The following is an 11,386-nucleotide window of genomic DNA, read 5'->3' as shown; positions in this document are numbered from 1 at the left end:
TTAATTACATTACATAATACATATTAATAATTTTCAAATGCTATTATTGCATATTTCAAGATTTTGGATACCAACATTGTTGAAATTACTATCCAAAAAAATCCGGGATACCAGATCTTTTGGGGGGATACCAGATTTCAATACCTGGTATCCCGAATGGATACCATAATAAAAATCTAATTTCGACCCCTGATGTGTAGTGCTGATCAGCCAGTGGAGCCATCTGTGAGTTTTTGATTGTACACTAATATCAAGAGCGTATTATTACTATTAAGAAGGAGAGCGTACAACGGTGAAATGCTGAAACCATGTTGCAGTATTAGTCGAATTAAGAAACTGGCAGTTTTATTTTGACGATTCTTTGCGGTAGTATTGATCAGCTGTCCTACCTTGCTAATATAAAACAAACCGCTTGTCCCTACGATGCTCCTACGCTGAGATAATGAGCAGTGAAAATCTGGTATTTTTGCCGAAAACCGACTCGAGATCCCGGGTTGGCTGCGACCCTCTCTCGTTCTGTGGCCAGTATGTTGCTTCCGGTCGCCGCTGTGTAGAGCCATGGTAGCGCTGACTCATTACTTCAGTACTACAGAGTTTACTACATCCAGCGTGAGGTGGGCACAGGTGGGGGTCATCACTATGGCAATCAATAACAGACGTCATTCATTCCATTTGTCAATCATTGACGGAAATATGCGAGGTTTCCCGAAGCTATCCCAAAGCGAGAGAGGGTCGCAGCCAACCGGGATCTCGAGTCGGTTTTTGGCAAAAATACCAGATTTTCGCCGCTCATTATCTCAGCGTAGGAGTATCATAGGGACAAGCGGTTTGTTTTATATTAGCCAGGTAGGACAGCTGATCAATAATACTGCAAAGAATCGTCAAAATAAAATGGGAAGTTTCTTAATTCGACTAATACTGCAACATGGTTTCAGCATTTCACCGTTGTATGCTCTCCTTCTTAATACGCTCTTGCTAATATTGATCCATCACTGCATCATTGGTTAAAAGTGGTAAAACTTGGATATTGCTTATGGATCTCCGAATTATCTGATCCACCGGTGAATAAGTGGTCGCTAGAGGGTTAACAATGGTCAGCTGGTACCGTGGATGAAAGTGCAATGATCAGTTAGTACTCGACAAAACATTGATCAGGCAGCTGCAAAGTAGCATTCAATCAGTATAGTAGATAGCAATTGGGCAGTCAATTGGCAATATTTAACATAAACTGAAGTATATTCAACTGGTACTGTGGAGGAGAATAGGTCCACCACTCTCCGGTAGTGCTATAAAGAACAAAGCAACTACGACATATTACAATGTTTTCCTAATAATTCCTATTAATGATATCTAACGGTCTTCACTAATTATCCAGTAAATGGTAGATACTCACAGGTACTTGTTGCACCTCCCCTGTGCTGGTCACCACCTGCTGTACAACCTGTGTCTGACCCTGTGAGGGAAGCTGAAGAATTTGGCTTGCCTGCGTCTGTTGCTGTACTGCCTCTGCCTGTACACAAATGTAAACAGCTAAGAACCGGACAGCAAGAAGTAACAGGGAATCACGTGCATACTTCGACTGTTGATAGGCGGGCTTACGTTAAATAAAGAACAGGCCGACTGTAAACCACCAGCAATGACAGCCTCGTCTGAGAGCTACATGCAGTTATCTAATGCGTAAACTAGATTGACTTACACCATGCTAAACTCTCTTCCCAAAACTTATCACCGAAATTTAGGATGTGTTGCACGTGATGGCTAAAATCATTGATAACGTGCTCACCTCTGCAGGTTGTTGTATTGCGACAACTTGTTGCTGAGGCTGGGGCTGTTGTTGTTGCTGCTGTTGCTGCTGTTGTTGCTGTTGCTGCTGTTGAAGCGCTGCATTCGTCTGCTGGGCGAGCGAGAAGTAGTACTGCACTTGTTCTGGCATCATTGAAGCCTGCCGTGACCCTTCCTCCTGCAAAACAACGCGAAAAAGGCATTCTAATCCGAGTACAATTGCCATCAAAACTCGCTAAACATTTTTTTAAATTGTCATTTAAAAGTATATTCATATCACAGTAAAACTGACATGAGAACTCACTACAAACAACATCTCCATTGCTATTGAGTTGCAAGAGTTATAGTAATCCGTATTATTTCTACAGTTCACATGTCAATTAGAAATTACAGAAAATTTTATTGTTCACACACTCTTCAACAGCAATAAGACAGTACCCTTTTGGTTGGTTTCATTTCTTCTCTTGGTACAATGTCAATAAGAAAGTCAAACTGATCAAACTTGGAGATAGCCATGGCAATGTCATTTCTCTGAAAAGAGGCAAAACATATTATTACTATTGCAATTTTGTATCACGCTCTTCAAAACACAATTGACAACTGCACCATCGCATTATTTGAGAATGAATAAATAATAGTACCAAGTATAATAATTACTACAATAACAACAATAACAATAAAATAAATAATTTTGTTAATATATGATATGTATTATGTAAAATAAATTACATTTTTACAATGATAAGTATAATAACTATGATGACAGTCACGAGGGACAATTGAAGAATGATTGCAACATGCATCACACCTGCAGTGTACGTCGCTTGTTGTCCTCCGTGTGTATCCACGCTCGCAGTGTCAGCTCTTCGATGAACATCTCAGCGGCCTTCGCGAACAACACTGGGGCTTCCGCGCTAATCATCTTCACATCCTCATCGAGCTTCATGATTTTCTTTATGCGAGCAAGCGGCAGCTCCTGTACCTTAAACTCGCTCTGCAATATGCAACGAATCATTAGCCTCCTACACTACCAGGCTTCTTCATACACCGTAGGGAAAACATTTTTCCAGGACTTTACCAGGACTTGGAAGGTTCCTACTTTAGGACCTCAAAATTTACACCAAATACAATATTTGTACAACATATCTTTGAATGTACAATTATTGAAGAATTTCTTGCCTCAGGCAAAACGTGTTGCTTCTCAGACAGTAAACATGGCTTACCTTCAGTATATTACATTTCTTATTATCATTGGTGAAATTCTGACAATTTTCAGGACTTTCCAGGAGCAATCATACTAATATCTTATTTTTAGAAGTTCTCAGAACTATTTATCATAATGACCTATTTTCTAGGAATCCCTAGGACCGAGCTCATTTTCAAGAACTAGATAAATCTTATTTTCAAATCCAGCACTTTCCAGGTTTTCTAGGACTCATGTACAAACTCTGACTACATGTACCATGTGGTGCGGTGAAGAATTTATGTGGGATATAAGGAGAGAAGGGCAGCACAAGTGTAGGATCAGTGCGGAGGCTAAAGACAGGGTTGGGATAAGGGGCAAGGTAAGGCAAAATGGATAATGTACATGCTTAGTAGTCGGCTGTGAGGTTGGTGAAGCAGCGATAAAAACCTTATTACTAAAGCTAAGTAACTAGCTGGGGCCCTTAAATTATTGTAGGGATCGCAGAGATTGAACAATTGACTTCATGAGGCTTAAAGCTTATCTGGTCACCTCGACAACATTCTTACACCAAACACAACATGACAGACGAAAAGTATACTGCGATTTTTAACTTGAAAAAATTGCAAGGTGTAAAACTAGATGTATTGACCAAGTGTAATACCCAACTAGTCTAAAGTACACCTAGATGTATGAATACCACACTTACTTGACCATAGTTTCTTATTTTCTCAAGCTGCTTTGGCCAAAAGTTCTGTAACTCTTGCTGTGCTTCCGTAATGGCCTGTGTTCCAGTGGCTCCATCTGTAGTGAAGGTCCCATCATTCTGGATATCTCCCATGCCTCAATATTCAAGTCAGGAAAACTTTTCCCTGATGCACTTTATCGAATAAATAAGTGTCTGTAGACCAGTACGCCTTGCCAAAATTTCAGTCAGTTACCTAGTAGAAAAGGACATGGAATAGCACATTAGAAGTTTATGATATATAGCTAACAATTTATCTATACAGCACCAGCAGCAGAGTTACACATTTGTAACAGCTCCAGCCTTAATACTCTGGAATGAGCAAGCAACCCATAGCCACTGACAATGATCGTAACTTTGGGAAAATATTGTTTTTAAGGGGGTTTTCTTACTTTCACAAAATGAAATATATTTAATATTTTTGAGCCTCTGATAGCCATGAAGCAGATAGCGAAGAACTAGAGCAAACGTTACGATTTTGTTCGTCTAGTTTGCATCCCTTGATAATTTGTCCTTGATCTTTGCATAAGTACCTTAGGACATGAAAATGTTGAGGTTACCAGCCATCTGTCATAGTATTTACCATCTCATGGTAAACTGGTTTTTCTGACTAACAAAGACGAGTAAATCCATATAAAACCAATTTCTTTAAAAATGTAAGCTTTGAAAAATATTGTACACGTGTTTTGTCATGTACCAACAATACACACAAATTTGTTGGATATCCTATAAAAGATAATAATTTAAGAAAGAGTGTTGGTGTGAGTGCATACACATTATTTTCGAAGTCGCTGGAGGTACGGTAGCCGTCGTTCGTTAAAGCCCCTTTTTGGCGTTTGTTTGAGGTCTGAGGCAATTATTTGCGATCTTCTGATGTATAGTTTACAACAATGTCCATTTTCATACCTAATCCGAGTGTTTTCTAGCTCATCAAAACTCTCAAATCGTGCATTTATTTCCTAAGGCATTATTTTGAAATCTGCCGCCATCCGCCGCCATATTTGTCTCATTTGTATGAAAGCAAATGCAGGGTTTCTTATATGCCCCGAGGGGTACAGTGGCGCATCACCATTGTCAAATTTAACATAGCCGTTGTGAAATTGCTCCTGTAATAATTTTTAACATTCAAATTTTTTAAATGTTGCTGGGGAGACCTCCAGAAGTTAGAACCCCCTCCCAGTGAGAGGGGACTTCCACCTCTCCCTCTCTCCCCCCCCCCCACCGTGTCTGCCTGCAGCGTCCGCGTGCCGTAGGCACGTCTTTAAATCCATCATCCTTCCCCAAACTGGCCATTACCTCCGTTGTCTAATTTTCCCTCAGAAGAAACCCTGGAATGCCATGCCGTACCTCCAGCCTCGTAAATTGGGGATACAGATGCCGTACCGGCCTCCAGCCACTGCCTATAAAATTTAATTTAATTTTTGGCAGTAAATACAATTTGTATTTATTTACCATCATTTTATCCCAACACGAAGTGCATGTGTCCACTTGTAGGGCCTAATCCTAGTTTAGCAACCCGGCTTAGTTTAGCTCTGGTTTAGCTCATAAGGTCTATGTCCCCCAGGGTACTGCCGGAACGTACCCTGGTAACTATTTAATATGGTTAGGGTTAGGGAGTAGGCGTAGGCGACTCCCTAGAATCGTTAGTGGAGTAGGCGAGGTACAGTCCGGCATATTAGATAGTACCAGGGTACGTTCCGGCAGTACCCTGGAGGACATAGAGCCTCTCAGCCTTAGTTTAGCAAATTTGCGAAAATGAATTGGGGACAGCTCTTATATCCTTGAACCACATCATCGCCAGTGTCACAAACTTACAAAGGACAAAAACGGCAATGTTCGAGAGAGCAGTAGCCTGAGTAGGCCCTAACCACAGACACTTGAAGCATTTCAATAAAATATAATGCTAAACAAGTGATACCTTTTTTTATATCTATAATTGCCGGACAGAACGGCAGTTTCATTGAAATTTCGGTCGAGATCGCATGCAAAAGGCTATGCCGCTAGAATGGGCCCATCAACGCCGCTATGGCGCCATTTACAAACAATCAGACAATCACTAGCGAGTCTATCAGGCTCTGCCACCGCCACAGAATACAGCTGAGAACAGCGGCTATTGTAAGAACTGCGCTCTGACTGATTGCCGTCTGGATTGATTGCTTAAATGGCAGATGCTAATTTAGGAAAGTTGAACGAAGCGGTGTTTATGAAAAACAATTTTAAGAAGTGAATATCGCATTGAAGCTGAATGTAACACATATAGCTAGCAGGTAAAGCCATGTAGAAGGGAACGTTAGATAGGTTTTTTTTCGCCGCCAATAAGCGGCGTACTGGGCCCGCATTCTCAGCGCGCATGCCATTTTGGCATGCGATCTTTCACGAAATTTCAATGAACCCCGTTCTGTTCTCAATATAAACCCTCACCAAAATATTAAAAGGTTATTATGGACAAATTATTCGGTCATGCCGGAACGTTACCCTGCGGTACGGTCGCGTTATTACGCGCGAACGTAACCTGGTCAACTATTTGACATATGGCTTTTAGGATTGGGTTAGCGTTAGGCGAGTAGGCGTGTAGGCGACTCCCTAGACTCGTTAGTGGAGTAGGCGAGGGTACGGCCTGCATATTAGATAGTACCAGGGTACGTTCCGGTATACCGGACCGTACCAGGGTACGTTCCAGCAGTACCCCGTGGGACATAGACCCTCTCAGCCATAACATAGACACATAGCGACGCATGCCATTCTGCATGCACAAATACACAGTAGGTTAGCATCTAACCTACTGTGTTTATGTGGCATGCACAATGCCGCGGCTATGTTTGCAGCAGGTGTATGGTTCGGACGGTTATGTGGGAAGTGAAGTTGTATAGTCAACTTCACCGTTGTTACGTCAACTTAGGTTAGTAAATCTATGCGCAATGGCTCGACATCTAACTTTTTTTCAGCTGGCCCGATCTGCGGCCACCAAAACTCTATGATTTTCAATTTTTGGTTGGCCCGGAAAATGCAAATCTCGGTGGCCCTGCAATTCTGCCACGATCACGGACATGGGGGGCCTAGGTCCCAGCGAAGCGAACTGCAAGTAAGACTGAGCGATAGGCTCTTCTTCGACTCGTATGCAATGAGCATGGGGCTCATCGTCGTGACAATCTTCGCTTCTTTTCCGCTTCGCCTACGAGCCAAACGTAAGATAATTGTTTCTGATTCATATTTTCTGATGCCGAGTGTGCGAGCGCCTAGCAGCCCCTTATCTCACGTCCCCAACTCTCCTCTCTTTCGATTACTTCTTCTTCTCCTTATTCCTCACCTCTCCCCCTCTCGTCCTCTCCCCTCCCACTCTGCACTCTCCTCCCTTCCTCATCTCGTCTCCCCCTCCCCTCACCGCCTCACTCGACCCCTACTCTACCCTGTGAAAAATATTTGTGGCGTCTAGTGCCCGACGGGGATAGGATATTCTAATAGTCATGAAGGGCGACTTAGAATGAATCATTATTGGGCCGGTGATGAAGCGGGGGGGGTTGATGTATCGCGCGTAAGCTATATCATTAAATTGTTTAAGCCTAAAATTACCTTTAAATCGCTCTTTCACAAGGCACTGAATTAAAAAATTACTTTATTTTTCCTCAAAATTCATCCTTTTAGATTTGAATCGATACAAAAAGCATACATTTATAAGCAAAAATTACCCCCTTATGAAATGCGATGTTCCAAAAATATCGTGCCAACGCACGCCGAACTTTCGAACCGCGAAACTTTTCGAACGCTGGCAGTTCGCTTCGGATCCGAAACATGTGAGCACCAGCTGCACTAGCTAGCAAATTCAGGAGTGACCATTAACGTCCCGGTATTTTTGCCATGTGTCCCGCGTTCCCGTACCGACCCATGCCCCGAGACGCATGTGTGTCACCGTATTTTTAACACATTTTGAACAAAATACTTTTCAAAAAAGAGAAGAAATTTCACACATTTTTTATTATGCACAAACTTGCTTTGCTTCGAAACTCTATCCGCTCGCGTTCATTTTACATACGCCTCCACCAGTACACTGCCAGACAGCGCGTATTGTCTAGACGCATTGCTGGTTGGCTGATTACAAGTAATCACATGTATGCTGGCTGCTTGCAAATATACTATGCCTGCCGCCGCCTCCAGCATTTTGACCTCTGGCTAGACTCGGTCGCACTGTTCGTTGCAGAGCGCTGTACATTGTCTAGCACGACGGTGAGGGCCGAAGATACCAGCTCTCTAACACAAATAACGCTGGCTGTTGCAGCCGCCAGTAGACGATCGATAAAGGGTCCGCGACACACCAGGCGATCCATTCGGCCGATGCATCGGCGTGAAAATCCGCCTGGGAGTGTGTCCACTCAATCGCCGCCGATTTTCAGTCGCACCAGATGCCATCGGCCGATGCCATCGCCACAGATCAAACTTTTGATACTTAGTCGACCCGATGCCATCGGCCGATGCCATCGCCCGAGGCCATCGCCTGGTGTGTCGACGACTGCCCGATCCTATCGGGCGATTGTACAATTCATCAGCCAATCGATTCATTCAGGCCACCGCACTGCTGCCGCGCGCCGAAGAATCGGCGATGCCAGCGTACCCCCGCAGCCATCGGCCTGATGCATCGCCTGTGTGTCCACGACCTGGCGCGATCCATCAGCCCGCATGCCATCGCGCGATGCAATCGCCTGGTGTGTCCACGCCCGTTAAAACCGTATGCGCGTGTAAATGCTGCACGTAGCGTACGCTGTGCCCTCGCCCTCCGAATTGCTCGCTCTCTTTTGAATGAGATTAGCACCGAAGAAACCAATTTATTTTTATCACATAGACTACTTTAAATTTTATGTCCTGATCGGGCCACCAATATTTTTAATTTTGGAAATTTTGGTGGCCCGACATACAAGTTTTGCGTGGCCCGCGGCCACCGGGCCACCGCTAGTGTCGAGCCTGTCTATGGTCAAATCAAATATTAAGACTATTACTGGTACTGGTTACTGGTTATGTCTAGTACTGACAATTGTATTAATTTTTATTAAACCACTAATTTTATTCATGCCGTGTCTAAAAAATGGACGCGCACCCGTTCGGAGTCTTAAAACCTAAACAAACGGGCTCTCTTCTCTCAGATGCGTCAGTTTTTGAACATAACACTATTAACAGGCACAAATATACTAATAGGACAATGTTTAATGCCAACACATAAAAAGAAATATATTTTAAATCCGAACAGATAAACAAAAGTTACTAGACAAATAAATGCCGAGAAACAAATAAAATATAAAGAAATACACAAACAGAGAAATATAAAAACACCTAGGGCCGTTGAACAACGGATCCGTTACTCAGCGCGATGAGATCCTTCGCGATCCGCGGAAATCCGCGCGATTTAAAAGTCTCCAGGGCGTCGATTTTAGTGAACGTTCTAAATTCTGTGAGAAAATTGGGAGGGGCGTTAACAATGCTAACAATTTAAACTTATATACCCTCAACAGGCGAACCTGACTGCTAGACGTGTAGACAGTAGGCCTGACAGCCGAAGCTATACATGGTATCTATTTTTGCGTGCCAGAAAAGAAAATCCTCGTTCACAGCTAGCAGTAGAGCGCGGCAGACATTTTGAGTATCCTGATCACGTAACGACCATGCCTCCTGGCGGGCCGTCGTGTTTACATGTTGCCTGCGCTGCCATGTTGTGTTGCATGACAGCAACTGATTTTTCCAATTCGCATTGTGTTTTTTTCATTCAAAAATCTGCGGTCGCAGCCAATGGCCAGCTTATTCTGAGTTATAACAAGCAAGCGACGCCCGTGCGAAACATGCAAAATATCATTATGTCTAACATTTAATAAAAAAACTTGCCCTATTTTCAGCCCCCTGCATTTCCTATTATAGTTTCGTTCTTTCCTTTTGACAACTTGAAAAAAGGGTGATTTCAAGAGTCTCCTATAATTTTAGGCCTCGAATAGCTTAGAAGCACCAAATTGCCACCATTCTTCTTTAAAAAATTACGGGCGAGCAGCCCCGCGGACCCCGCCTAGCATCGCCATGACCTAGCCGTCCTCGCACTGCCGCTCCTCTGTTTGCTAATAAAATTTCAGCTGAAAATTAAATTATCCCAATCTCATCCCTGAGTACTATCACGAAAGCGAAAGCCATCATATCAACTAGCTACTCGCGACCTATTGAAAATAGGAATATAGGCACCGGCCCTCAATCCTAAACCCTACTCTAATCCTACCTAACCCTATCCCTAATTCTTAAATAAAATAACATTAGCAAAAATAATTAAAGACATAAAATAGCTGACAAAAATTATTCACTCAGCGAGAGAGAGCGCGGTGTTTGCGTTTTCAGTCATTACCCGAAACCGGATCCGGTTTTAGGACACTTCCTCAAAACATATAAGAGATTTTGTAGTACTAGTAATTAGCATTCGTCATTTATTAGCCCTCATCTTCGACATAGTCCAGATGCAGCCTGTAGAATCGCTTTTTTAAGCATCGTGCCGTGCCGGTCCGCTCCGTGCGTCAACAGATTGGGCACAAATTCTTAACCGCTCGACGTATGAGTCACGATATTCGGGACTGTGGGGGGTAATCGAAAACGAGTTGGCGTATGTCGAAGCTGGCGGCGTCAAAAGTGTCAAAGGTCAAGAGTGTAAAAGCAAGGCTGGGAACATTCACTCCTTAACTTAAGGGTATAGAGAGCGAAAGCAGAATTGTCGGCCACAAATCTAAAACGGCCTCGACCTAGGCCTCGTGATAGTCGCGGTTGTATAGCATCATGGTAGGAAAAGCCATTACTGCCTGCCGAAATGGACGGTTCACAGGTCAAAAGCGCTCATGGGCACAGGCAGATTTTAGACATCTTTCTGAGACATGGTCCGACCGCAGCGATCTTGAAAAACTTTTTTTATTCAGCGGCTGAACTAGATTGTTATGCTTATTGAATAGCGACCATGAAATGTCCCTTCTGCTGACATCAGCAACGAGCTAGGTCCTGATAACCTTTTGGACCCTCAGCAGCGAGCGGTCTAAACTTGGATTTTTGACTGGCTCTGGTAGAAAGAATCTTGACTGCCGGATTCTAGTAAGAATTCTATACATGCCTGAATGGTATACATGCTACACATTCACAGTGAAATTTCAAAAGCTAAATTTAGGTAAAGCAAGGGTATGTTCCTTAAATCGCTATAATTTCTATGTCATTCTGTACTTCAGTATGTTACACTGTAACGTTACTTGCCACTGCCAGTGGCTGCTGCCAGTGGCCCATGGTGCTTTGGTTGCAGTTTTTGCCTGCGTTCAATGGTTACAGGTGGCCAGCTCTCTATCCAATTGCAGACCTGAGGCTTGCGTAGTAACATGGAGTGACTGCTTACCTCATTCTGTCTGCAAAAAGTTGTTGCTATCTACGTATGATGGGAGCTTCCATCCTTTAAGCTGAAGACACTTAAACGTACGCCTCATCTCGTGGCAACTTCAAACGACCCAACCGAACATTTCTTTTGCAGAAGGTTCCTTGCATACCATCCCGTGGATTCCACGTGTTTCGTCGCTGCTATTAGTGAACACATTGGAACGTAACAGGGTCTTACTAGAATGCCCACCACTCCACCACAGAGTCACCCGCAGTAGACGTTAGATGAAGCAGCTGCTCGCCCTCTGCGG

General features: G+C 43.4%; 1 protein-coding gene across 1 annotated transcript in view; it reads right to left on the bottom strand.

Annotated features, from left to right (window-relative positions):
- LOC106815603 (nuclear transcription factor Y subunit gamma-like) overlaps window positions 1-3,903 on the bottom strand; it is a 5,575-nt gene extending 1,672 nt beyond the window's left edge. Inside the window, exons 1-5 of the mRNA XM_014820085.1 lie at window positions 3,675-3,903; window positions 2,591-2,776; window positions 2,221-2,313; window positions 1,784-1,960; window positions 1,394-1,510 (exon numbers count right to left, since the gene is read on the bottom strand). Of these exons, the coding sequence (XP_014675571.1) occupies window positions 1,394-1,510; window positions 1,784-1,960; window positions 2,221-2,313; window positions 2,591-2,776; window positions 3,675-3,806 (705 nt within the window). The 5' untranslated portion in view covers window positions 3,807-3,903. The remainder of the gene's footprint in view (window positions 1-1,393; window positions 1,511-1,783; window positions 1,961-2,220; window positions 2,314-2,590; window positions 2,777-3,674) is intronic.
- Window positions 3,904-11,386: the final 7,483 nt, after the last annotated feature.

This window comes from Priapulus caudatus, unplaced genomic scaffold (genome assembly GCF_000485595.1).
Source record: "Priapulus caudatus unplaced genomic scaffold, Priapulus_caudatus-5.0.1 Scaffold1155, whole genome shotgun sequence".
Taxonomy (NCBI): domain Eukaryota; kingdom Metazoa; phylum Priapulida; class Priapulimorpha; order Priapulimorphida; family Priapulidae; genus Priapulus; species Priapulus caudatus.
The sequence above is the reverse complement of the archived record's forward strand: the minus strand, read 5'-3'. Positions and strand labels throughout refer to the sequence as shown.